Source organism: Microcaecilia unicolor, chromosome 1, assembly GCF_901765095.1.
Source record: "Microcaecilia unicolor chromosome 1, aMicUni1.1, whole genome shotgun sequence".
In the NCBI taxonomy this organism is placed as follows: domain Eukaryota; kingdom Metazoa; phylum Chordata; class Amphibia; order Gymnophiona; family Siphonopidae; genus Microcaecilia; species Microcaecilia unicolor.
The window spans coordinates 430,610,471-430,635,680 of NC_044031.1; the positions used below are offsets into that span (position 1 = coordinate 430,610,471).

Here is a 25,210-nt window from a genome sequence, read left to right on the forward strand (position 1 = left end):
TATGTCTTGCTATACAGAATACTTTCATAGGTGCCCTGTCCCTAGGGCATTTAAAATGGCTGGTCTCCTTCATTAGACTGGAATCCTTTTGTCAGTGTCGACATCAGAAAATCTATATGCTGCTTCCTGTACAGTTTTATCACCATTTATGATGTCTCACAGTAATTTGCAAATTGAAGCCCATGAGCGTACTAATTGTATTGGCCAGCACAATACTATAAAAGGACTGAGCTGAGCTGCTGCTGATATTCAGCGGCACTTAACCGGGTAGTGCCGCTGAATATCTCCACTAACTGGCCATCCCCCAACCAAGAAATTCCCAAACCTGGTTCTGGAGACACCCCAGCCTGTCAGGTTTTTAGGATATCCACAATGAATATTCATGAGGCAGATTTGTTTTTTCAAGGAGGCAATGCATGCAAATCTCTCTTATGAATATTCATTGTGGTTATCCTGAAAACCTGACTGGCTGGGGTGCCTCCAGGACCAGGTTTGGGAAACACTGCCCTAACCAGTTAAGGTAGGGGCAGAACAGATGTGGAACTTGGGTGCAGCCAGCACTTAGCAGCAATATTTAGTTTGCTAATCAGCTACACAAGTGCATAAAGTTAGATCAGAAAAAAGGTGATCCTAACTTTATGCACCAAGTTAACTGGGCTCTGATCTGAATATCAGTCAGTGCCTGGCTAACTTCAGTGTCAACAAACATATCCAGATTTTCAATGCAGCGAGCCCTGGCATTGAATATCCAAGGTTAGGTCAGCTTGCGGCTGGCAGTGGCATACAAACTGCATAGTGCCACGTGCTGAATATTATTCCCTTCGCTTATACATAGTTCTAATTTAATTGTTTGTTTTACTACCTGAGGATTCAACAGAATTCTCCCATTTGTATTGTGGTGTAGAATACATATCTATTTTGGTCGGTCCATTTTCCAGAGGAAGTATAGGGTGTATGGTGTGATAATCAACAGGAGTCCCATTTACTGTCACCAGGAGAACCTGCCCATGAGGATTAAAAAAAAAAGAATTAATTTCATCACCTTTAAAAACTGCTTCCATCAAAAAGGTAACATATCTTCCCAATTTTTATGCCTTTCTAGACACTGCTACTTTTTTTTTTTTAACTTATAAAGCAAATGTAAAACACTTAAAGCAAAAATTATTTACTCTAAAATACAGGTAACCAAATCTTCTTTATACACATGATTAACAATCTACTTTGCACATAAAACTTTTTATTTAGGGCCTATTCACCAAAGTATACATAAATGTTAGCATGTATGCTTTTGAAAGGCTAATGTGTATGCTAAAATGCCACATGAGGGCAATACACAACATTTTAACATGTGCAGTATGTGTTCCAATACTACAACAACGGTAAATACATGGTATTAGTGTGTATGAACCCAAACATGGTAGTGACCTATCACTAAATAGTTAGAGACAGCTACATAACATGTGCAGACAAACACAGTAGCACAGCAATGTTCATATAAGCCAACCTTTCAAAATGATTAGGGGTGCTAATTCCAATGGAAATGACTCTTCCCTGGACACAAAGAGTTTGCTTAACATTGGAGGTGCTGAACCACCTACAGTACCCACAGAGCTGGCTCCTATGGGAAAGCTCTGTTAGCTTCCTTCCTTCAAATTTGTAAAAAAAAAAAAAAAAAAGGTAATCCTGGAAAATGTTATGGGCTATTGGTGCTGATTCAAGAATCAGGAGACCTATGAGACTCAAGAAGAAAAGGAGAACAAAGAACAGAACAAAGACTATCAAAGAGACCTAACAAAAGTGCATTAGAAGTCCAACAAGCAGCCAGAAAATAAGGAGGAGAAGCTGATAAAGGAGGAAAGTGATGAAGGGTTGCAGACAGCAACAAAGTGGAAGACTGGTGAGGAGCTAAAGAAGCTGATGAAAAGGCTAATGCATATTGGGGGTACTTTTTAAAGCTGTTTTTACACATATATGCCAGTACACATGTGTAAAAGGCCTCTTATAAAATTATACCATATGCAAAAGCAAGTGTGATGAGGAGTCAAGATGGTGACGGGAGCATATGTTGAGGTTCGAGCTCTGACAATCCTGTGACTGTTGCTCATGGAGCGTGCCCAAATGGGGAAACAGAAGGGCAAAACATAAACCTTTTCAACAGAGGAGGGTGCTGGTGCCCTCCCCAGACAGCAGACTTTCGATCGATTTGTGGTTCCGGAGATGGAGGTTGATGCTGAAGGTGCAAGTTGTGTTGAAGACTTGGTACATCCTGAAGGAGATTATTTTTCCTTCAGCCCTGAAGCACATAATACTCCCCCAACACCCAGTAGCGGACTCACCACCGAGTCTGGACTATTGCCAGGTATTTGTGACCTGGATTGGCCACTGTTGGAAACAGGATGCTGGGCTTGATGGACCTTTGGTCTGTCCAAGTATGGCAATACTTATGTACTTATACACTTAGAGGATAATGACAATATTGACCAGTGTGCTGGTACCACAGACTGAGAGTCAGAAGATTCCAGAATGTACAAAAAATTTAATACATCAACAGCAGGATCTGAAGCAGCTTGGGTACTCAAAGTCTCTTTTTTTAGCAGTTGGGAGATATTATTTACGAGATATAGGAGGAAACGACACCTCTGGGACTTGAAGAATCTCCACCAAATAGTGTTTAAACATATCCCTTGGTGTAATCAATGGAGCTTTGGGAAAATTAATTAAATGAAGATGTGAAAACCTCGCTATATTCTCCAAAATTTCAAGAGAGAGGGTAGATGTTGGGTGGAAGGATAGGGGGAGAAAGAGGGAGGACACTGGATGGAAGAGTAGAGAGAGAAATAGGGAAAATGCTGGATGGAAGGATGTAGAGAGAAAGATGGGGAGAGATTGGAAAGATGGGGAGAGAAAGAGAGAAGATGCTGGATGAAAGAGTAGGGAGAGAAAGAGTGGAGATGCTGGATGGAAAGGGGGAGAGGATAGAGTTAGTGAAAGAATAGAGAATAAGAGGAAGAGGCATAGGGGAGAACAAGGGTGAGGGAAAGATGAAAAACCATAGGTGGATGAAATAAAAATAAGGAAATTAAAGACTGGATAATAAGAACAAATTATATCTATACAGAGAGGCAGAAAACTAAATTCAATAAAACAAAGAAAAAGACAACTAGACAGGAATTAAGAGAAGATGATGGAAAGCAGAAACAAGAGACTGGGACCAACACAATTAGAAAAAGTAAACGGCCAGAAACAAAGGTAGAGAAAATAATTTTATTTTTAATTTAGGATAAAGTAATGTGGTAACTGTGTTAATAAAAGTTAATAAATACAGATAAAATACAAAATAGAAAATAAAGTGATACCTTTATATTGGACTAATTTTAATACAGGTCAGGAGAGGCTCCCATAACAGCAATATATTGTCCTGACCTGAGGCAGGAGGTTTTGGCCTCTGAAAGCCAATTGAAAAAGGCATTAGGGTAGTCCAATAAAAAGGTATCATCTTATTTTCTATTTTCAAGTGCAAGAATTGAGCTTATGCAGGAGGGCTGGCATCGGCGGCTGAAGCACACTACCAACTGCTGCACTGCTCACACAGCACATTAGTGAGTTCATGCAGTGGACCTCTTCAGCTAGTGCCACAATTTTGGAATGTAATTAAGCTCAAAGTGTGTGTGTGGGGGGGGGGGGGGGGGGGGGGAGGCCCCCTCGAGGTTATGTCCCTGGCGGGAATAGATGCTGGATAGGGGGTGTAATAGAGTGATATCAAACACTCCCTCTTGCCCATCCCTACTGTCACTGGTGTACAAAAAATATTTTCTGGAATGGCCATGGGTTTGAGGTATGCCAGGTGGTAGTCATGAGGTACAGTAGGCAGGGCCAAGGCAGAGTGTGGCAACCAGTCCTCTCTGCGAAAATGACTGGTTGCCACGCCACGCAGCGCATTTTGCTCCAGCTGTTTAATGTTTTTTTTTTCCATTTATACACTCTGGAAAGCTGATTAATCTGAACTGCCATGACCCCTGAGGATGGCATAGTGCCAAAACATGGCCTGTGTAGTGTCTTTTAGGTCAGCTTACTTTTGGGCTCATTTTTGAAAGAGAAAGATGCCCATCTTTCAACATAAATCGAAAGATGAACGTCCTTCTCACAGAAACGTCCAAATCGGTATAATCAAAAGCCAATTTTGGACGTCCCCAACTGCACTCCGTCGCAGGGACAGCCAAAGTTCAAGGGAGCATGTCGGAGGCGTAGCAAAGGCGGGACTTGGGTGTGCCTAACACTTGGATGTCCTTGACCCATAATCGAAAAAAAGAAGGACGTCCCTGATGAGCACTTGGACATTTTCACCCGGACCTATTTTTCTTACAACTAAGGCATAAAAAGGTGCCCAAAATGACCAGATGACCACTGGAGAGAATCGGGGATGACCTCCCCTTACTCCCCCAGTGGTCACTAACCCCTCCCACCCTCAAGAAAACATCTGTAAAAATATTTTGGCCAGCCTTAGATGTCATACTCAGGTCCATGACAGCAGTATGCAGGTCCCAGGAACAGTTTTAGTGGGTGAGTGCACTTCAGACAGGCGGACCCAGCACCATTCCCCCTCCACCTGTTACGATTGTGGAGGAAACAGCGAGCCCTCCAAAACCCATCACAAACCCACTGTACCCACATCTAAGTGCCCCCCTTCACCCATAAGGGCTATGGTAGTGGTGTACAGTTGGGGGTAGTGGGTTTTGGGGGGTTTGGGGGGCTCAGCACACAAGGTAAGGGAACTATATTCCTGGGAGCATTTTATGAAGTCCACTGCAATGCCCCCTAGGGTGCCCGGTTGATCTCCTGTCATGTCAGGGGGACCAGTGCACTACAAATGCTGGACGTCCTTGGTTTCAAAAATCGCAGAAAATCAGAAACATCCATGTCTAGGGACGTCCAAATCTAGGGACGGTGAAATTTAAGGATTTTGACGTCCCTGACGGTATTTTTGAAACGAAAGATGGACGTCCATCTTGTTATGAAAATACGGGTTTCCCCGCCCCTGGATTGGGACATTTTGCAAGGACATCTAAATCGAAACTTGGATGTCCCTTTCGAAAATGCCCCTCCACGGCAAATAAACTCTTGGATGCTCTTACTCCTTGTTTGCCTTGGTCATTTGGAACTTCCCTCACTTTCACCCATGTTGTTTCTGCTTGATGTTTTGTGGAAATTGTGAGGACCCCCTCTCTTTTTTCTCTCTCTACTTTGTCCCACCCCCTCCAGTTCACCCTTACCAATCTCTCTCTCTTTTGCCCCAACCCCCTCCATCTCATCAGTCTAACTCCTCCTGCCTCCTACCTCCCTTCCATCCATCTCTAGTGATTTCTGTCCATGTCTCACTCCATTTATAGCAGTGGCGTAACCAGACCCAGTATTTTGGATAGGCCCAGAGTTAACTTAGACGGGCCCTTCCATACCATGCCACTCCATGCCCCCATCCATTCCAGATATCTCCTCCTGTCACTCCTCTTCCTGCGCATACCCATAATTTTCCCTTCCTCCCTCTCCAGTTCCTCCCCATAACTCTTATATTCCCTATCTCTACCTGATCTTAATACTGCTGCTGTAACCCCTTCTGAACTTTAAATCCTACACAAGCTGCCACTGCTCTGATTTAATGGCTCCTTTGTTTTTTCAATTGCTTCACCTGAGACCTAGAGAACCTCAACTATCCCCATCCCACCATGCAGATTTTTAATTTCTTCAGCTGGCAGGCTTGGCCACTAACACGTGACCACCTGACCCCCTCCAATCACATGAGCCTCATACATAATGCATGAGACTTGGCATGTATGCTATATTATAAATAATTTTTATATACACATAGGTAGTGTTTCCTCTAAGCAGCTTTCAGTTATGCTGGAGTGCTCTGCGTATGTTCCTGCTAGTGGTAGGAAGTACAATGATATGCTTTCAGTCACAAGGGACAGGCACATTGCAAGGGAATCTGCCTGTCCCCATGAATGCTGGAAGTGGTATTCCCTAGGGGCTCTGAATTAACAGGAAGCTCATGCAGAGAAAAAGCAGGCTGGGAGCTGAAGTGGAAAAGCAGCATGGGCTTAGATCCCAGGTGAAAGGAATTAAACATTTGGAGCCAATAAAGCAGCCTCACTGGCAAATGAAAGTAAAACAGTCTGAATACAAGATAAGAGAGGCAAGCAAAACAGAGCCCAGGCAAAGCACCATATGGATTCAGAAGTTAATACTGAGTTTGAATACTGGCTTATTGGAAAGACCCTGAAATAAGACAGGAGCTGAAATAGGTTGGTAGTTTATAAAAGACTTGAGAGCTGCTGTGGTTTTGGACAGTGAGAGAAGAATACTGTGTCAAAAGGATGCATTCATCTGCTCCCCAAAAGCTATTTAATTGGCCAGACATGGCTGCTGACTGGTTAAATAGCATATCGGTGCCCAATTGTAAATATTCAGCAGGAAATAACCAGTTCTCACTGAATATTGCCAGTTAGCACCTAGCACATAACTGGCTATATCAAAAGTGCTGTCCACCGCTGGCTGAATATTAGGCTCCTGGTGTTTAAAATACATGGATGCATAGATTATGCTGGAAGCAGCCAGACAATCTCATAGGTGTAACACCAATGCCATTAGGATGATAAACAAGAGTGTAATTTATGAACTGGGGGTGTTACAGACAGGAACCTAGGTGAGATGACCTCCTGATTAGACTAAAAAACACGGCTTAATGTCTGTGGTGCTAAGGCCGATAAGCTGGGTGTAGATGCTGACAAGCTGTGAGTAAGAAATGTCTACTGGTTGCTGCACATGCATTTTGATTAAGTTACATAAACAGGAATACATTTGTTGTAAAGGTTAACTGAAAATGTTTTGTATAAAGTTGCAGGCTGGAGCTGGGACTAGGTAGAGTCAGAACTGCTGAGATTAAAGAAGAAGAAAGGCCGTGAAGAGGCCCCATTTGGAGGTCGTTATCTCACTAGCAACATAAAAAGAGGAAGGCAACAAAAATTGTATAGATTTATACCACAAGATGTACAAGAAGAGACTTAGAGCCAGATGCACTAAAGTCGTCGGTAATTCCCGTTCCCTACCGATTCCATAGCGAATCGGTAGGGAACGGGAATGCATCAACGATAGGGAATGCAAATGAGCTACTCGTTGTAGCTCACTTGCATTCACTATTTTCCTCGGTTGCCAGTCGGAGAATCAGGACGTCCCTTTCGATTATGCATCTCTTCCTGGTCTCTTCAGCCAATCAAAGCGGGTTTAGCTGGCTGTTGTCAGCGAAACGCGCTCTGATTGGCTGAAGAGACCAGGAAGAGGTGCATAATCGAAAGGGATGTCCTGATTCTCCGGCAACCAGGAAAATAGAAAACTTTTGCTGTGGAGGGGTAAGTGGCGCGGCGAAGACAAAATAGAAGGGGGAAAAAACGGCAGAGCGAAAAATGGCGAAAAAAAAGACGGCTCTCACAAGCGCAGGGAGAGTACGTCCATAAAGGACGCCCCTCACATGCGCTCCCTGCTTTTTTTTTTCTTTTTTACCTTTTTTGGGGGGCCCTTTTCCTTTCCAATTCCCTCACAGGAGCCCTAATGAGAGGTGCAGACCTCCCGTTAGGGTTCCTACGGTAAGGGAATCGGAAAAACGGTAGTGCATCTCATTATAATGGGCTACAACGGTAGTGCAGCTCATTATAATAGCTTTTGAATAATTTGCTTTCCGTTTTCGTTGCCTGCTACCATGACAGGGAAAATGCCCTTAGTGCATGCCCCCGGTAAACTACTTGCGTTTTAAACTGGCTGGAACCAGTTTAAAACGCAAGTTGTGGGTTCATTAGGTTTAGTGCATCTGGCCCTTAAAGACCTGAATATGCATACCCTAGAGGAAAGGAGGAACTGAGGAGATATGATACAGACATTTAGATATTTCAAAGGTATTAAAATGCAAACAAATCTTTTTTCAGAGATGGGGGAAACAGTAGAACTTGATAGTGTGAATTGAAGTTGCAGGATAGTCGATTTAGGAATAATATAAGGAAATATTTTTTTCATAAAAGGAGTGTTGGATGCCTGGAATGCCCTTCTTGTGGGGGTGGTGGGGACAAAAACAGTTACAGAATCAAAATATGTGTGTGCTAAATACAGAGGATCCCTATAAAGACAGAAGATGGAATCAAAGGTAAACCTTAAATGACCTTCACACATATAGAAGAGTTTAACCCGCGTAGAGTGGCAGGTACAACTCTAGTCACCTTGTTGGGCAGATTGGATGGTCTATAAGGGTTCTTATCTGCTGTCATCTACTATGTTAAGTAGCTTAAAGTAGTGCAAAGGATTGTATGTTACGTATAGGAAATCACATATGAGAAGCCTAGGTTGGAGGATTTCCTTATACTTGTAAACTGTAGGCTAGTGCCTTCTTTTCTCCAAGAGAAAGGAATTAAGTGCTGAGTTTGTGACTTGAAGATATATATCTATATCTGTACCGGTAAGGAGGTCCCTCTAGGTTAGTTCTTTGAGTCGAGAGCTCACCTCTTAATCCTTCCTCTTACAGGAGGCAAGACACTAGTCTACTACTTACAATAGCCTAACCCCTGCATTCTATATATGGCACCAAGAATTGAATGCACAAATTTGGTAACACACCCTTAACTATCAATAATTGAGTGGTACCAATTATAGATGTTAATTGGAAGTCATTAAAATTTGCATGCACATCTGGCTGTGCACTATTCTATAAGGCATGGGGCCTAACTCTTCTAGTGTGTAACTCAAAAGGGGGCGTGGCCATGAGCATGTCAGGGGTGTTCTGAAAAGCTGCTTGCATAGTTATAGAATATGGCCTCAGCGTGCCTAACTTGAGTGTCAGCATTAACACCAGGTTTCAGCAGGCATAAATCTGGTGCCTAAAGTTAAGCGCTGGAATTAGTGCTAAGTGCTGTTCCATCGGCCGGATCCTGTCAGACAGGAAGCAGGAAATCACATCAGCAAGGGCAGGACCCTGACGATGGAAGCCTGTGGGGCTGGCGCAGGCAGCAATAATGGATCACTGCAGGCACCGGGGATGCTTATAAGGTACACTGAGAAGGACGGGGTTCAGTGACGGGCGGCCAGATGCCGGGGTGCCGTGGAGGAGGACAGATGTTGATATGGGGTTCCGCCGCTGGGTGGGCCTGAACCAAGAATGGGTGGGCCTGTACCCACCCAGGCCCACCTGTAGCTATGCCACTGATTTATAGCATTTCTCCCTAAGTGTGTGTGCTAAGCTTTGATGCATAAGCCCCAAATGTTTACAAATGGCTGCAAATGGGAAACACATCAGCAAGCTTTGATATAAACATTGTGGCCCTTATTTTAGAAGCCCTATTCGTGATTTACATGTGAAAATACCAGCATTTACAAGTGTATATTAAATAAATGCTGACAAAACTATTTTAGAACACCACGATTTGCACACCTGCAATATGTGCATATGGCAAAGGGGCACTGTTTGGGTAGCATCTGGGTGAGACTGGGGTGGGCCCAGAAAATACTACTACTACTACTACTATTTAGCATTTCTATAGCGCTACAAGGCATACGCAGCGCTGCACAAACATAGACGAAAGACAGTCCCTGCTCAAAGAGCTTACAATCTAATACACAAGTATTTCCCATTTCAGAAAAGAAATACATGTGTATGATCACAGAGATCTTCTTATGTGAAATTGTAGTTCAAATACACTTATCTACTCAGAATGACTCACCACATAGGAGGAAAAATAATTCAGTGACTGAATCAGCTTATGACAATAATTGCAGAATAGCCTCACAACTGACACATCCTTAGTCTATGAAACCTCCCTCATTTAATTTAAAGGTGAGACCTTTTTAAAAGTGAAACTTTTTTTTCTTTTTGTTCTTTACACTCTCAACATTATAGAGCTTAATGACTCAAATTCAGACACAATGTCCACAAAATTACCTATTATTCAGCCCAACAGGTTTTCAATGCAATAATAAATGTAGTGCAAATGTTTCTCAACACATATATTTGAAGCTGTTCTCATCAGCTCAACGGAGTTGCTCTTTTCACTGGATGCTTTATCAGGAGCTGCTTCAACAGAATAGCCTCAGTAGTGAGGCTATTCAGCAATTATTGTCAGAAGCCGATGTGGTGAGTTATTCTAAGAGGGTAAGAGTGCATTTAAACTAGAATTTCACATAAGAAGTTGGGCTGTTAAGCATAGGGATGACATTCACAATCCTTTTCTGGATTGTGGGCGATCACAGAAATCAGCATTGGGATTTATGGCTGCTCCTAGATATGTATACATTTTCTAAAAGTGCTCATTTTGAGCAGCACTCTACAAAAGGGATTAGAGAAGTTCACTGCTTTAAACCTTACTGATTCCCCCGCTCCCTCCCACCAAATCAACAATGCCAAATGATGGTGAGCTCTGTACTTAATTGGCAGTATTTAGACATTTATGTTTCCAAAATGGCATCCATATGTCTACGTGTTGAGACTTATATGTCTAGATTATGAAATGCCGACTTACAGGCGTAAGCGCCAACACAGACATATAAGCTTCTGAGTTGCCTCCACGGATGTTTTAGACATTGACAATTGCAAAATGGTTGCTTCTGTTACACCTAACCGGTGCAGACCCATGTGTTTGGAACTTGACACATCCTGACCTGGATCACTCAATTCTGATTTCTACATTCTATTTGTAACCCTGGTTCACCTCTTAGTCAGGGCCACCAGCTAAGCACCGTATGCCAGGTATTGGGACCAGGGTCCACAAAACAGATAGTGCTTCAGTTGAGCTGGGTGCAGGATGGGGCCAGGCTAAATCCCGGTGGGATGAAGGGCTCATTCCCCCTGGAATACTCAAGAATTCGCTGTCAGAAAAAAATGGCCAGCAGTCTTGGTGAATACCTTCAACTTTCCTTTTACTGAACAATCAACTCACAACCAGTTCATGAAAAAAAAAAAAAAAAGTAATATATACAGTTTGTGCACATATAGAGGCCATGTGGCCTAGTGGTTAGGGTGGTGGACTTTGGTCCTGAGGAACTGAGTTCAATTCCCGACACAGGCAGCTCCTTGTGACTCTGGGCAAGTCACTTAACCCTCCATTGCCTGCCGCATTGAGCCTGCCATGAGTGGGAAAGCACAGGGTACAAATGTAATAAAAAATAAGTCAAATTCAAATAATGTTCCTTTTCTCTCTGGCCCATCCCAGATCAGGTGGTGTTTCTGAGCACTGACAGCATCCCGTCGGGAATGAGGTTCCTCTGCTCTCATTCCTCTCTTGCCCATGGTGTTCTCTCCCAGCAGGCACTCGTTCCCTTAAGGCCTCCCACACCAGGGAAACCAGCTGCAGGCACCCTTTACCCTTGGACAAAGATCTCATCCACCAGTCACTACAGGCTTTCACCCACTTTGTTCCCGGACTTCCCTTCAGTGCTCAGGGTCTTGGTGGGGGTGGGCAACCAAAGACCCCATTTCAACCAACTCAACCCTTTTTATCTCCTCTCACCCTGCCCACCAGGGCTGGGACTCGTTATCCACCCATAGAGATAGTGGCGCCAATCTCTCAATGTCATAGTGACCTCCAGAAAATCCTCCCACCTTCTGCCTGTAGTAAAGGCACTTTTCAGGAGGGTCACATATTTAAAATGGGGCTGCACATTTTTAAGACTAAGCAACTCAAATAATTCAGTATTACCACATCATTTCAAACATCTCTGTAGAAACCAAAGTTAATAAACCATAAAATTAAATTAGTTGGCTTCAAACTGCCAACATTATTCCATTCTGTGCTTGCATAAGCTTATTGGAAACAGAAGCCCACACATTTGGTTCTAGAAAACTTTAGCTTTTGCAAAATTTTTGTCAACAAAGTGGAATAAAAAATATTTAAGGTGTGTAAAATGCAAAATAAAACATTTTCTTTACTACAAATTTATAATCCATAGTTGAACCGTTTGCAAATGCACAAAACCACAAAAGAATTTAAAAAATTGTTTGCTATATACTAACATCAGATGGCTTGTATTCATCCTGCGCCATTGACAGAAGCTGCAAAAGTAATGCAAGAAGGATTATTAAGAAGCATAGCAGCAGCATTAATTCATCCAAACAATCTAAAGACAGATATGCATATTGTCTGATGGCCTGTTAGAGTTTCTGAATATTCATTTTAGTTTTAAATCAGATATAAACAGGGCAGCAGAGAGGGTATGACTTTTATGGCTATTCACTAAAGCATGGTACCCCGAGCTAAATTAATATTGATCATGCTAATGTGGGTTCATATACAAGTTAATTGCTCTGGCCCATTAGTTTTAGTAGGCAGGATTCATTAACCCACTTGCACTAACTCATGATAAAGCTAATGCGATCTGAATTAAATTAGCGCCTATTACTGTGCTTTAGTGAATAGGCCTATTAATGATGGCATAAGTAATCTTTGCATTATTTTAAATTGATTCCAGGTCACAAATCCACTATCCAAAAATATACAGAGACACATAAAACTCATTTGAGTCATTACAAGGCAAGATGACATTGCATCGTGCTAAATTTAGAGTGCAATTTTCAACTAGCTTATATATTTCTAACATAGGCGGGCACTTTTAGTGTTTTCAGGAAAACACTAAAAAATCCATGCTAAGCACTGTCCTGTAAAGGACGCTCAGGTGTTTAGAATGGATCACCGTGCCTAACTTTGAGTGTCAGGACATAAGCCAAATCCTGGCGGGCAAGTTATACGTATAACATTGTGCCTAAATATTTGGAATGTCCCTGACTCACCCATGCCACTCCCATGGGTTGCACACAAGACACTTTGGGTGCACAGCATTACAGAATAGTGCATAGGCAGATGTATGTGTTAATCAAAATTAGTGCCAATTAACCTCAATAATTGCCTGTTAGCACCCACTTGACTGATTAGTTTGCACGCACATTTGGGCTATGTGCCCAAATTTAGGCACCCAACTTTGGACAACCTATATAGAATCAAGTACTTTTATTTAAAAACTAGTATAAAGTATGGACATTAAGGGTCCCTATTTCTAAGCCGTGTAAGCGCCTACACACACCCAATGCGTGTAAATTCCGAGTTACTGCCCGGCTACCTTGTGGCCCAGGCAGCAAATTCATTTTTATGCGCATCCACTACGTGCGCCGGAAAATATTTTTATTTTCTGGCGAGCAGGCGGTAATTGGCATTTGAACATGCATTGACCATTACCACCGGGTTAACGTGTGAGACCTTACTGCTAAGTCAATGGCTGGCGGTAAGGTCTCAGACCCAAAATTGACACGCGCCAATTTTCATTTTGCTGCACGTTCATTTTCAGCCAAAAAAGAGGCATTTTTTACAGGTGCCCTGAAAAATGATTCTGTGCACAGCCAAAACACGCGCCTACACTACCGCAGGCCATTTTTCAGCGCACCTTAGTGAAAGGACCCCTAAAAGAGCCATACACTTTGCACCTGCTCTTTAGTGCAGCCAGCTGAGATATATAAACCAGAATGGGTACTTGTGAAAATGAAATTTAAATGAATTATTTTCTTATTCCACTCATAAATATGCCTCTGCAAATGCCTCCATGCAGTCTGACTATAGAAGCTCACGTACACCCTTACTGAAGCTAAAGGAGGGTAATTTTCAACTGAAAGGTTGAGGAGGAATAACATATATTAGATACGTCACACATTCACAGTCCTCAATGCCTCATGGCTCTGCCCTTTTTCCTTCAGAACTGTATTAAGCCTAACATATAACGCTGTTTGTCAATAATGAGAGAGGGAGCAGAGAAACATGTATGCCCCAAGAGAGAAGGTAAAAGAAGAGATTTTGATTTCTATGTGAGAAAGGTACCTCAGCCAATGCCAGCATATAAGAGCATACAAGATACCAGAATTGGTTTGAATGAAGTTTCATGAAGCTTAGCATCCTGTCTCTGACAGATAAAATTAAGGACACAAGTACCTGGCTAGAACCCAAAGAAGATACAATCCTTCTTGCTCAAACCTGGAAATAAGTGGTACATTTCCCAGGTCTACCTGGCTAATAATGATTTATAGTGATTTCTCAACTTTTCCATTACGAACCTCCAAATCCTATTTAAACACAGTTTTGCTAACTGCTATGGAACAAAATTCCACAAGTTAACTGCACAATTTGTTTTAAAAGTGCTACCTTTTAGCTTCATGGTTTGTTCCCCAGTACTACTATTATTAAAAAATGGTAAATAACCATTCAACTGATGATTTTAAAGACCTGTGTCATGCATCCTATTCATCTCTTGTCCAGGCTGAACAGTCTTCACCTGTTGAGCCTTTCCTCCTAAGAGAGCAGAGGAGCTGTTCCATCCTCTATCAGGGAAGTGCTTAGTTTGAAATGACATTTCTCATGTCGTCGTATGTCACTGGCAAATGAAAACAAGCAGGATAAAATCCACAAAATATTTTTACCTGATTTTTGCATGCCATCCATTGTGCACACTATTGTGAAAAGGCACACACTCTTTCAAAAGAATAAATACTACTCACAAAGAATGCACACTCTTTCCGTCCAGGATGCATGCACGAATAATGCACACAGGAGAATACTATCTTTGCAAAAAATGTGCACATTTCATGAATAGTGTGCACGCTTTTGAAAGAGCGTGCACTAACAACATCGCTCTCATGATGACATAATGAAAAAAACAAAACCCCAAAAAACAAAGACAACAAACATTCCCAGGAAACGACGTGACATGTCAGCTATCTCAAAGGACTAATGTATGTAATTTCACAATCTGTTTACGTTTGGAACCTGAAAAAATGGCATTTTTAAGGACATGTTTGGAAACTACAATTATGCATGCAGCCATCATGGATACATTATACCATCGTTCAAAGTAACTTAAGTGTATGCACATGCATTTAGTTGCGTAACAAGATTAAGGGGGCCTTTTACTTAGGTGCACTAACAGATTTAGCATGTGCTAAAAATTAGTGTGCGCTAAATGATGAGACATCTATAGGAATATGGGGCTAGATTCTATATATCACACCTAAAAAATTGGCGCATAGGTGTATTCTATAAAGTATGCCTAAATTTAGGCGTGGTTTATAGAATTCACAAAGCGCTCATCTGCACGAGTAAATTTAGTCATGGGCAGTTACACCAAGTAAAACTTTATGTAAATGCCTATGCTTAAATTAGGTGTAGATCGGGTGTATTCTACAACAATGTGCATAGTTTTTAGGAACGCCCATGACCCATCCATTCCACACCCATGGCCACGACCGTTTTTCAACTATACACCTTAGAATTTACTTTACAGAATATGCTTGGACAGTTGCGTGCGTAAATTCTAATTAATGCCAATTAGTGTCAATAATCGCTTGTTAATTGGCATGTATCGGCACTGATTGACTTGCTAACTAAGTTGCACATGCAAATCCACAATATGCCTGGAACTGTGTGTGCAGCTTAAGCCGCACTATATAGAATATGGGGGATAAAGGGCATCTTATCATTTAGCACACACACTAAATCCATCAGTGCACCTTAGTAAAAGGACATCTGTAGTCAAATATAATGTACACAGGTGGAATGTGTGAAACTGAGCAGGGTTTTGTGGGCTGAGAAGAATGCAAGTACTTTCGGATTTAGGAGCCCTCTTCTGCTATGGGACTCTTCTACTAAAGCTTAGCGTACACTAACAGACATTGGTACATGCTAAGTGTCAAGTGACCCATATGTATACAGTAGAACACACAACAATTAGTGTGCATTAATGTGCTTTAGTGCACGCTAAGCTTTAGTAGAAGGGCCCCTAACCCCCTAATTCTACAAAAGTAGCCCAAAATTGTGCATGTAAATTTGGGTATGCACCCAATATACACATGGAAATTAACTGAATAATGAGCCAATTAGTACCAATAATTGGCTTTTTAACAAGCAATTATTGGAGCTAATTGAAATCAATTAACATGTGCACATGTAAATTTAGGCACATGCCCCCCAGATTCCATATAGGGCACCTAGAGTTCCATGCTGAAATCCAAGCGGATTCTATAACAGCGTGCATAACTTAATTGACTTAACAAGCCAATCAGCATTATCAGCACTTAACAAGCAACAATGAGCACTAATTGACATTAAATAGAATTTACGTGCATAAATTGCTAACAGGCTTATTTTCGAAAGAGAACGGCGCCCATCTTTCGACACAAACCGGGAGATAGGCGTCCTTCTCCCAGGGTCGCCCAAATTGGTATAATCGAAAGCCGATTTTGGGCGACCTCAACTGCTTTCTGTCGCGGGGACGACCAAAGTTCACGGGGGCATATCGGAAGCGTAGCGAAGGCGGGACTGGGGCGTGCCTAACACATGGGTGTCCACGACCGATAATGGATAAAAGAAGGGCGTCTCTGAGGAGCACTTGGGCGACTTTACTTGCTCCATTTTTTGTTACGACCAAGCCTCAAAAAGGTGCCCGAACTGACCAGATGACCACCGGAGGGAATCGGGGATAACCTCCCCTTACTCCCCCAGTGGTCACAACCCCCTCTCACCCCAAAAATAACTTTTTAAATATTTTTTGCCAGCCTTTATGCCAGCCTCAAATGTCATACCCAGCTCCATGACAGCAGTATGCAGGTCCCCGTAGCAGTTTTAGTGGGTGCAGTGCACTTCAGGCAGGCGGAGCCAGGCCCATCCCCCCTACCTGATACACTTGTGGTGGTAAATGTGAGCCCTTCAAAACCCATCAGAAACCCACACCCACATGTAGGTGCCCCCCTTCAAACCTTAGGGCTATGGTAGCGGTTTACAGTTGTGGGGAGTGGGTTTTGGGGGTGGGTATGGGGGGGCTCAGCACACAAAGTAAGGGAGATCTGCACCTGGGAGAAATTTCTGAAGTCCACTGCAGTGCCCCCTAGGGGGCCCGGTTGGTGTCCTAGCATGTGAAGGGGACCAGTGCACTACAAATGCTGGTTCCTCCCATGACCAAATGGCTTGGATTTGGCTGTTTCTGAGATGGGCGTCCTCGGTTTCCATTATCGCCGAAAATCGGGGACGACCATCTCTAAGGTCGACCTAAATTTTGCGATTTGGGCATCCCCGACCGTATTATCAAAACGAAAGATGGATGCCCATCTTGTTTTGATATTACGGGTTTCCCCACCCCTTTGCCGGGCATTCTAAAATTTATGCACATATTACAGAATATGGCACAGTGCTCGTAAATCTATGCACTGGAAATTACACCACATTTTCATTGGTGTAAATGGAGGCGTGTAGTTTTAGGCACTGATATATCAACTATGCATATTCTATATACCACGCCTAAATCTAGGCACAGCTTATAGAATATGATTAGGCAGAAATGTTTTCCGTGCGGATTTTTTTAGGTGTGATGTATAGAATTTCCCCCATGATCCGCAACAAAATTTTACGTGTGGGCATGGATTCCAGTTATAGAATAAGAGGGTTCTGTATGTAAATTTAATCATGGGATTTGCATGTTTTTTGTTAATGCAAATGAACACACCCAAATTTACATGCAATCCCCTGCACTTAAGTTCTATTCTATAAACTGTACTTAAAGTTAGGCATGGTTATAGAACAGCGCTTAAGTATTTTTTTCCACACCGATTTTTTAGGTGTGATTTATAGAATTCATCCCTAGGTGTGCAAAGATTTTTACATGGAAAACCTGTGCTATTAACATAAAGCCCATATTGAACAAAATGGGTTTTACGCTAAACATTCATGAAGAGAGAACTAGCTCCCTACTGAAAATTTACCTCAAGTAGCCTGAAAATTCTGCAACTCAGCCTTCAAAATTTGAAATAGCATAAATTTTACTTAAGACAAACATGCCAAAAGACAAAGAGCATTCATATGAAATGTATTTAATCCAATAAAAATGGTACTTCTTATTTTTCTTTTATTCTTTTCTATTTAATAGTTTATAGAAAAGCATTTTATTTTTCTCAGTCCTCTAGATCTATGTCACTTTATTGACTGCTGCTTTGAGTTATTTTCCTGACATAGTTTTAGATTAAAGATTTGTGACCTGGGATTATAATTTAAAATCATGCATAATGTCATTAAACCCTTTCCTTCTGATCATGATCAATACAAAAATCAACACATCTCTAGTTAAAATTAAGAGCAAGAAAAACTGAAGGTCTGATTAATAAAGTACATTGTTTACTTGGTATTAGATCTTATGACTATTTGAAGTATCACTTCTGGGAAAAATGTGATGGAAAAGTCCTACATTTTTTGTATTTGTTAAATTAATCTTACGATAAGCTAGAAGCATGGCCTAGCACAGCATTTGGCACAGAAAGGGGCCCTTTTACTAAGCCGCATAAGCATCTACATGCGCCCAATGCATGCCAAAATGGAGTTACCATCTGGCTACCGTGTGGCTCTTGTGGTAATTTCATTTTTGGGACGTGTTCAATACGCTCGTCTGAAAAATCGTTATTTTTGGATGCGTGTATCAGATGCACATATCGGATGCACGCCAAATGGCATTTGACATGCGTAGATCATTACCACCCAGTTACCACGTGAGACTTTACCGCTAGGTCAATGGCTGGTGGTAAGATGTCAGACCCAAAATGGACTAACGCTAATTTTGATTTTGCCACACATCCATTTTTGGCAAAAATTTTAAAAAGGCATTTTTTGCAGGCATGCTGAAAAATAGATCTGCACGCGCCTACACTACCACAAGCCATTTTTCAGTGCACCTTAGTAAATGGACCCCCGAGTTTGCAAAGTGCCACTGTGGAAACTAAACTTAGAAGGAATTTCGGGGGGGGGGGGGAGGGAAGGATACCTATCAAGTAGACCACATTGCGCAGCTGTGTCATGCTTCAAATACAAATATTCAGAATTTATATAGAACACACATTTAGGGCTTCTTTTACAAAGCTGCGCAAGCGATTCCTGCACAGTAAATGAGAGGAAGCCCATTCAATTCCTATGGGCTTCCTCTCATTTGTCGCATAGGAATTGCTAGCGTAGCTTACTGAAAGAAGCCCTTAGAATTTCAGGGGTCCTTTTACAAAAACATGCTAGCATTGTTAATGTGCACTAAAAATAAACATGCACTAAACGCTAGAGATGCCCATAAATTCCTATGGGAATCTTTAGTGTTTAGCATGCGCTAATTGTTCGTGCGCACTAAAAACGCTAGCGCACCTTTGTAAAAGAAGCCCTCAGTAATTTATAATTCAATTTACCACATTAGTCATTACAAATGAGGGATGATACTTGTGCATTACCGATTGGGAAAGATAAACAACAGTTTTGCAAAAAAGTTAATAGCTCTGTATCTGTTCATGAGAATATCAGATGAAAGACATTTTTCCAAAAGATAACTGCTTAGACCATTCAACCAGTAAAAACCATCGTAGAATAATGCATAGAAAGAGGCTCTGTTATGATAAATCTATATTATATTTTCAGTCATTTTTATATTACTGTGGTTATATGAATCTACTCATATTTCTTTATTGAGCTGATACAGTACTTAAGCATCATTATAATTACATATGGCATGATCTGAATCTGTTTTGAGATATTTGTGCATTTAAGAAAAAGATGACGCTTTCACCCCACCCCCAAGTCTTACTTTTTGCTCATTGCTTGTATAATGGCTGGAAAACCACACACTCCGCCTTCTATCTGCAGTTACTGGTGGTGGGCTGCAGGAATCTTCTCCTTCCTCTTCCTTGTCATAGTTATCATCAATCTATGAATAAGACATGGAGGAGGGGAGAACTGTTACAATTTTGTATAGGAAGCAATATAAATGTTTAGAATATTTTTATCATTTATCGTTTATTTGTATTTGTTAAAATCTCCTTTTTACAGAGCAAATCATAGCGATTTACAACACAAAATTTAGTTAGCGGAAGGAACTCAATTAAAAATAGAGAATCCATTCATATAGGCGGTTTCCTAGAACTTAAATCTAGGCATTCCCTTCTATGATTACCCTCTTAGATTATAGGTCCTTCCTTGCATAGAAAAATGAAGGCAGATAAAAAACCATTTGAATTATCCAGTCTACCCATCCATCCTTGCCACCCTTTGAAATCCTATCTTGTGCAATGAAACAAGTGGGGAATTAGCATGGAATAAAAGCTAAGAAGTCCATTTTATACCTATGGGCTTCTTAGCATTTAGCATGCACTAATTCCATTAGCATGTGCTAAGCTTTAGTAAAAGGAAAAGGAAACAAAATATAAAACTTCCTCTAATTCACATTACAGGGACGAGAAATCTAAAATAAATGTAGAAATAATAAAATGAAAGGGCAATATACCTTAAACTGCCACAGTAGACATACTTGTTATATACCTTATACGCAGGCAGGAAATTCAAAAAGGAAACAAAATAGCACTAACGGTTTTTATTTGCTAGGTAAGATTTCAACTGAAGTGGATGAAGAAAGGTATAACTATGCCCCTGATACCTGACTATACACTTACAGGGCAATCACAAAAAGAAAAAGTCATCCCTATATTGGCTAGTCTAGGCTTAAGTTACAGAAAAGCCCTCCTTCTAGCCTTAGTGGCTTTGGCTAGAAGGAAGCATGGCCACCTTCTGCCCACAGAATGAAAAATCTTTACATTTGAAATTATTTTTAAATAGAAATGACAACATAAAATCAGAACCAAAGTTCCTCTAGTAGCTGTGTTATACCATGATGATTATAGAAAAGCCAAAAGGTCAGAACTGTCCACACAGACAACTGAGACCATCACTCTTTCCGCCTCATTCTACTTCTTTTTCTTCTCAGTTGGTAAATAAAACATCTTGGAGACTACTATATCTTCAGGTTTAATTATCATTAACACATACTTTAAATACGTGGTCCACAAATAATTAGGGACCAAAAGCCTGGTTTGTATTTATTTTTTTAGACTTTTTGGATTTCAGTAAAGTTTACTTTTGGAAGCCACCAATTACTTGCCAGCTTCTGTCTCTAAATGCACAAAAAAATGTTACTGGATTGCTGGCATTTATTCTCACTTTCCTGCATAACTGCTGACATCAGGTGGGCTTCAAAAAACTGCTCGTACCCCTGACAGTCCCCTGAAAAGGAGGACATGTCCAGGGAAATCCATACATATGGTAACCCTAAGTAAAGAAATAGTGTGAACTGCACATGCAATCCATTCTGAATCACAACAACCTTCTTTCTCGAAATTGCTGCATGTAGACCGCTCATGCTCATATTTGTATGTACCTAAGCACTGAATTGCAGTTTGGATTTCTGCTCTCCAAATTTCCAGAGACTCCTGATGCAGGCATCACAGCCAGAACATGGCCCCATAGGAGCCGACTCTGGGGGTGTTGTGGGTGCTTCAGCACCCTCAATATTGAGAAAATTGCTTGTATGTGTTCAGGGAGGGGTTATTTCCATTGGGTTTAGCACCCCCAATAATTTTGAAAAGTTGGCTCCTATGCATGACCCGCGTTGAGCCATCTGGAAGTTTAATAAAGAATTGCTGGCAACGAGGGCCTTATTCTATAAAGGTTATGCTCCTAAATTTATGCTTCTAAATTATGAGCATAATCTATTTTGGAGCATAAATTTAGGAGCATAACCTTTATAAAATAAGGTTCCAAATGCTTTCTGTTTTTGCTCCCTCCGCTGTAGTGTTGACCTTTATAAAATATATTTCCAGAATTATCCCCAATAATGTAAAACTGCTGATGCACACATGTATACCTGCTCCAAAGATGGTATAAATGTGTGCATGTACTCTAAGTATGTGCCCTATATTTTATGTTTAAATCATCTTTATTAAAAGTAATAGTAAACTCCCTCCACCACAACAAAACAAACACCCCCCTCTCCACCCCAACTTCCTCCCTCCTAATGCTACATAGGAAGCATGAGAGAGAGAGAGACTAGGGGACGGATGGGGGTACATGAAAAAGAGAGAGAGATTGGGGGAAAGCTGGGGGTACATGAGAGAGAGAGAGAGAGAGAGAGAGAGAGAGAGAGACTGGGTGAAGACTAGGGGGTAGAAGAGAGAAAGAGAGACTGGGTAACAGTGGCATGGCTTAACTCTGCCCTAACTCCACCTCTGCAGATTTATATTATGTTCATGTGTAGATGCATGTTCGTAACCAATATATAATTTTATAAAAGGCCTTTTCTGTGCATAAAACCAGCTTTACATACTGAAACTCCTTTATAAAAGTACCTCCCACATGTCATCCTTAACAATGACTATGAAACCCTGTCCCCTAAGGTCTAGGAATGCCACCTCAGCAGTGTCCCCAACCCCAACAGATCAGGGTGCAGAAGGCCTGATCAGGGGCCCTCCACATGTCAGCATCAACATTGCCACCAAGCCAATTCTACCACCACAACTATAAGGAAAATTTGTTTAGTGTTATAGTAGTTTTTGAACACATGTAGGAATTAATAAAAAAGTTTTAATATGTAATGAAATTCTTGATTACATGAATTTTAGTCATTAATGTCTCTTATTGTATTTTGTGCAGATTGTGAAATGGTATTACAACAGATTTGACCTTATCAAGCAATTACATTTCAAAGCACATAAACAATTTCCTGACTGAAGAAGTTACAAAAATGTTTACTCTTACCAAAGGATCCTGAAGCCAAAGACGAATAAGTGTAGCCAGAGTATAGTACATCACCAGTAGGATGACAGGATTGGAATGATAATACCAGTTAAGATCAGGAGTAGTTATGATTTTCCAAGTGCTAGAGCAATTTGTTTGAATTAATGAAGTGACACCAAACAACCTGTTTTGAAAAATAAGATAGGGATAAGTTAAAAACAATTATTACAATGGTTTAAAATAAACCATGATATGATAAAAAAATTTATACATGTGACCATCTCTTGGAAAAGGTGACTAAAGTAGTGGATCCAAAATGTTGAGAATGGCTGATTTTTCATGTCATGAGTCCATTTTCTCAGACTGTTATCATTTACATTTTTGAAATTCTTTAACTTTTCTTTTTTAATTTTCACATAAAAGGATGGAGTTTGGATTGTTGCGTTATTAATTGTTTGTTCTAACAGAATTCATTAAACCTCATTATTTTGTTTCTGGTGTCCTTAATCATTTTTTCCCACAGATGGTCACACATCTATATCTATCTATCTAGCTATAGATATAAATGTGGAGGGAGAGAACTGAACAATAATTTATAACCGGGAGCCTGACTAGGAATAAGGTATTCTAAAAAAATGTATGATCGATCAATTTTGAAAATCTTTTTTTGGAAAAAAAAACTCAGAGTAAGAGATGTTGGAAGGTTTTTCACCACATCATCAGAACATACCCATCATAGGAAAAAGAAGTTCCTGTGGAGCAGTGCTTCTCAACCCAGTCCTTGAGGTACACCTAATCCCATCAGGTTTTCAGGATATCCACAATGAAAAGGCATGACATAGATAAGGAGCCAGTACATGCAAATCTATCTGATGCATATTCATTGTGGATATCCTGAAAACCTGATGGGACTAGGTGTGCCTCAAGGACTGGGTTCAGAAGCACTGCTGTGGAGGGTAATTTTATAACAGGTTGCCTATCTGTAAAGGCCAAGTAGGTGCTTACTTCTAGCCTATTTTATAAAGAAACATAGGTGCCTATCAGGCTTGTTTTCGAAAGAGGACGCCCATCTTTCGACACAAATCAGAAGATGGGTGTCCTCACAGGGTCGCCCAAATTGGTATAATCGAAAGCCGATTTTGGGCGTCCTCAGCTGCTTTCCGTCACGGGGACGACCAAACTTCATGGGGGCGTGTCGTAGGCGTAGCAAAGGTGGGACTTGGGCGTGCCTAACACCTGGGCGTCCTCGACCCATAATGGAAAAAAAAAGGGCGTCCCTGATGAGCACTTGGACGACTTTACTTGGTCCTGTTTTTCTTACAACCAAGGCACAAAAAGGTGCCCGAACTAACCAGATGACCACTGGAGAGAATCAGGGATGACCTCCCCTTACTTCCCCAGTGGTCACTAACCCCCTCCCACCCTCAAAAATATCTTTAAAAATATTTTGTGCCAGCCTCAAATGTCATAACTAGCTCCTTCACAGCAGTATGCAGGTCCCTGGAGCAGTTTTAGTGGGTGCAGTGCACCTCAGGCAGGCAGAGCCAGGCCCATCCCCCCCCCCACCTGTCACACTTGTGGTGGTAAATGTGAGTCCTCCAAAACCCACCCAAAGCCAACTGTACCCACATCTAGGTGCCCCCCTTCACTCGTAAGGGCTATGGTAGTGGTGTACAGTTGTGGGTAGTGGGTTTGGGGGGGGGGTTGGGGGGCTCAGCACACAAGGTAAGGGAGCTATGTACTTGGGAGCAATTTATGAAGTCCACTGCAGTGCCCCCTAGGGTGCACGGTTGGTGTCCTGGCATGTGAGGGGGACCAGTGCACTACGAATGCTGGCTCCTCCCACAACCAAAGGGCTTGCATTTCGTTGTTTCTGAGATGGGCATCTTCCTCAGAAAGTATGTGAAAGCTTGGCTTTTCAACCAAGCCTTTAATGGAAGAAGTAACTAACTTGTTAGTCTCACTCACACACACAAGGCGTGACTCGGGCTACACATACTGCAGCGGGACATGTTTATCCACTCCTCCATGTGCAACTTTCTTCAAATCAGTCACCTTACTTTCTAACTCTTCCTACTTTCTTACCCATCTATATTTTACAACTTTGCCTTACCCTTCACTACCAATTATAATGTTTATTACGTATTGTGTTGACATTGCTAGTATACCATGTCATACTTTGTATTGTTTTCGAATATTTTTACTGCTGTAATTGCCTATTGTTCATGTTTGATCTATTCTTACTGTACACCGCCTTGAGTGAACTCCTTCAAAAAGGCAGTAAATAAATCCTAATAAATAAATAAATTGGTTTCCATTATCACTGAAAATCAGAAATGACCAAGTCTAGGGATGACCATCTCTAAGGACGACCTAAATGTCAAGATTTGGGCGTCCCCGACCATATTATCGAAATGAAAAATGGACGTTCATCTTGTTTCAGTAATACGGGTTTCCCCGCCCCTCCATTGGGACATTTTGCGAGGACGTCCTCAGCAAATCTTGGGCGTCCCTTTCAATTATGCCCCTCCAAGTGTCTATATTAAATACTAAGGGTAAAGTAGCAGAAA

At 41.4% G+C, this 25,210-nt stretch overlaps 1 protein-coding gene across 1 annotated transcript in view; it reads right to left on the minus strand.

The window, feature by feature from the left end:
• Positions 1–25,210, minus strand: part of PIEZO2 (piezo type mechanosensitive ion channel component 2) — a 556,315-nt gene that overhangs the window by 311,430 nt on the left and 219,675 nt on the right. Inside the window, exons 7-10 of the mRNA XM_030186524.1 lie at positions 22,662–22,824; positions 19,663–19,782; positions 12,041–12,079; positions 863–1,001 (exon numbers count right to left, since the gene is read on the minus strand). Of these exons, the coding sequence (XP_030042384.1) occupies positions 863–1,001; positions 12,041–12,079; positions 19,663–19,782; positions 22,662–22,824 (461 nt within the window). The remainder of the gene's footprint in view (positions 1–862; positions 1,002–12,040; positions 12,080–19,662; positions 19,783–22,661; positions 22,825–25,210) is intronic.